At 38.0% G+C, this 1,931-nt stretch overlaps 1 protein-coding gene across 1 annotated transcript in view; it reads left to right on the plus strand.

The window, feature by feature from the left end:
* Nucleotides 1-1,931, plus strand: part of ZFR (zinc finger RNA binding protein) — a 55,601-nt gene that overhangs the window by 27,422 nt on the left and 26,248 nt on the right. The window contains 2 exon segments of the mRNA XM_010008770.1: nt 1-132; nt 1,802-1,898. The exon segment at nt 1-132 is cut by the window's left edge and continues 1 nt beyond it. Of these exon segments, the coding sequence (XP_010007072.1) occupies nt 1-132; nt 1,802-1,898 (229 nt within the window).

Raw genomic sequence — 1,931 nt, forward strand, 5'->3', positions numbered from 1 at the left:
GTTGCAGCTGCTGCCACAGCTGCTGCCTACGGGGGCTATCCCACTGCACACACAGCCACAGATTATGGTTATACACAGAGGCAACAAGAAGCTCCACCACCACCACCTCCTGTCACGACGCAGAATTACCAGGTGGGTTAAAAAACTGTTTATTTCTGTTGTGTGATTTTTAAGTGGTATGTGAAAAGGATGAAGCCTCTTTGGGTAGGAGAATGGGATGATTCTTAAAATGTTTTCTTCTGGGAATCACCGTGTGGATGCAACTCAAATTACTTAGTGGCAAAAACTGGTAGAATGTGAAGTGACTGCAGACGCTATGGCTCATGTAGATGTTTATCAGCACTAGTAATGCTGGAGCTAAGATTTGGACATTGACACAGTAAGCAATAAACTGATGTTTACCTCCAAGTAATTTTCTGAAACTGCTGCTGAAAAGAGTAGTACTTACCTCAGCTAGCTTAAGTGATCGAGTGGCTTATGGTAAGCTGGGTCATTAAACTAATGTAGCTGAAAAAAATGTTCCAATAAAAAAATTTAGTGGAGGTAGGTATGATTCCCTTGTCAGATTCCTGTGTGCCACAGTAGTTCTTTCTGGTGCCAAACATTTGAGGACAGAAGATGGTCTTAGGAGAGGAAGTATAATTTGGGTATTTTGGGGTGCCCTTTATGACATTACTGCCCTATCACATGTGGCTACAAGCTTGCAGAAAAGGCAACTGTTTATCTGTTTTAATTCTGGATGTTGAACTAGTATGTCTCCTGTAGTTTGGGTTTTTTTACTTTTTAGCCCTAGATTTATCAAGACATTATCTAGATTATAATTAATATTTTGGTTTGTTTAAAAACACTATACCATTGCTTCATGTTCTCTGTTATTTCATACAGCTTTTATAATTGGTAGTGAATCGTAACATAGGAAGCTTTACAGTAGCATGGGCACTCGTATAACATCAGTCATTAAATGCATCTGGACAGAAAAGAGTTCCCTAAAAAAAAAAAAAAAGTAATTCTAGTTTACACAGATTGTATGAAAGTGAGATTTTACTTCTGTATCTCTTGGAAATAATTTTTTTTTTTAATACAGTGGTAAATTACAGCTATAGTAGTTCACACCTTGGTAGCCCTCAGGTGATCAATTCTTTATGCTTTACCATAAATATGCTGAGGGTGAGAGAACATGTGTATGTACATACATATAATGGTTTCCAAGCCCTACCTTTCTAAGCTTTCTAGCCATCTCCTGAGTTCTGGAAGTGTCAACTGGGCTACTTGCCATTATAGACTAGGTGTCATTAGTGGACTAGGTGATACACCACGAAGTAAAGGAGGCTTTAAAAGTATCATTTTCATGTTCTAAAAGAGGTATTGTTAATGGTGAGATTTTTAAAACCAGTATAGGGTCATGTTGATAAACTTGAGAATTTATTGTTGTTCGTAGAAATTCACATTTTGTGAAGATCTGTGTATTTGTGGTCTGATATAGTCATTATGAAGAAACTAGTGAGAATAGTTACTTTTCAGTAACTAAAATAATGTGGCAGGGAAGGTGATTTAAGAGCATGTGGATAATTCCTGTATTAAGCCTGAAAAAGACAATCAGGGTTGCTTTCAAGCCTGAAGTATGTGTAAAGATTATTTAATGCACGTATTTGTATATACTGTATCTAAATGCTTTTTTAAAAATCTACTTCAGTAGACAAGAAGAAATATACTGATCTTTTGAGTCTGCTAATGGCTTTTCTTACTCCAGGTATATACTTAAAGGAAAATTTTGCAGGATTTCCCTTTTTTTAATTTTTAGGACTCCTATTCTTATGTTCGATCCACTGCCCCAGCTGTAGCTTATGACAGCAAGCAGTACTATCAGCAGCCAACAGCCACTGCAGCAGCTGTGGCTGGTGGTGGCCAGCCCCCGCCCTCCGTGGGCCGAA

This window comes from Chaetura pelagica, unplaced genomic scaffold (assembly GCF_000747805.2).
Source record: "Chaetura pelagica isolate M959 unplaced genomic scaffold, ChaPel_1.0 scaffold31, whole genome shotgun sequence".
NCBI lineage: Eukaryota > Metazoa > Chordata > Aves > Apodiformes > Apodidae > Chaetura > Chaetura pelagica.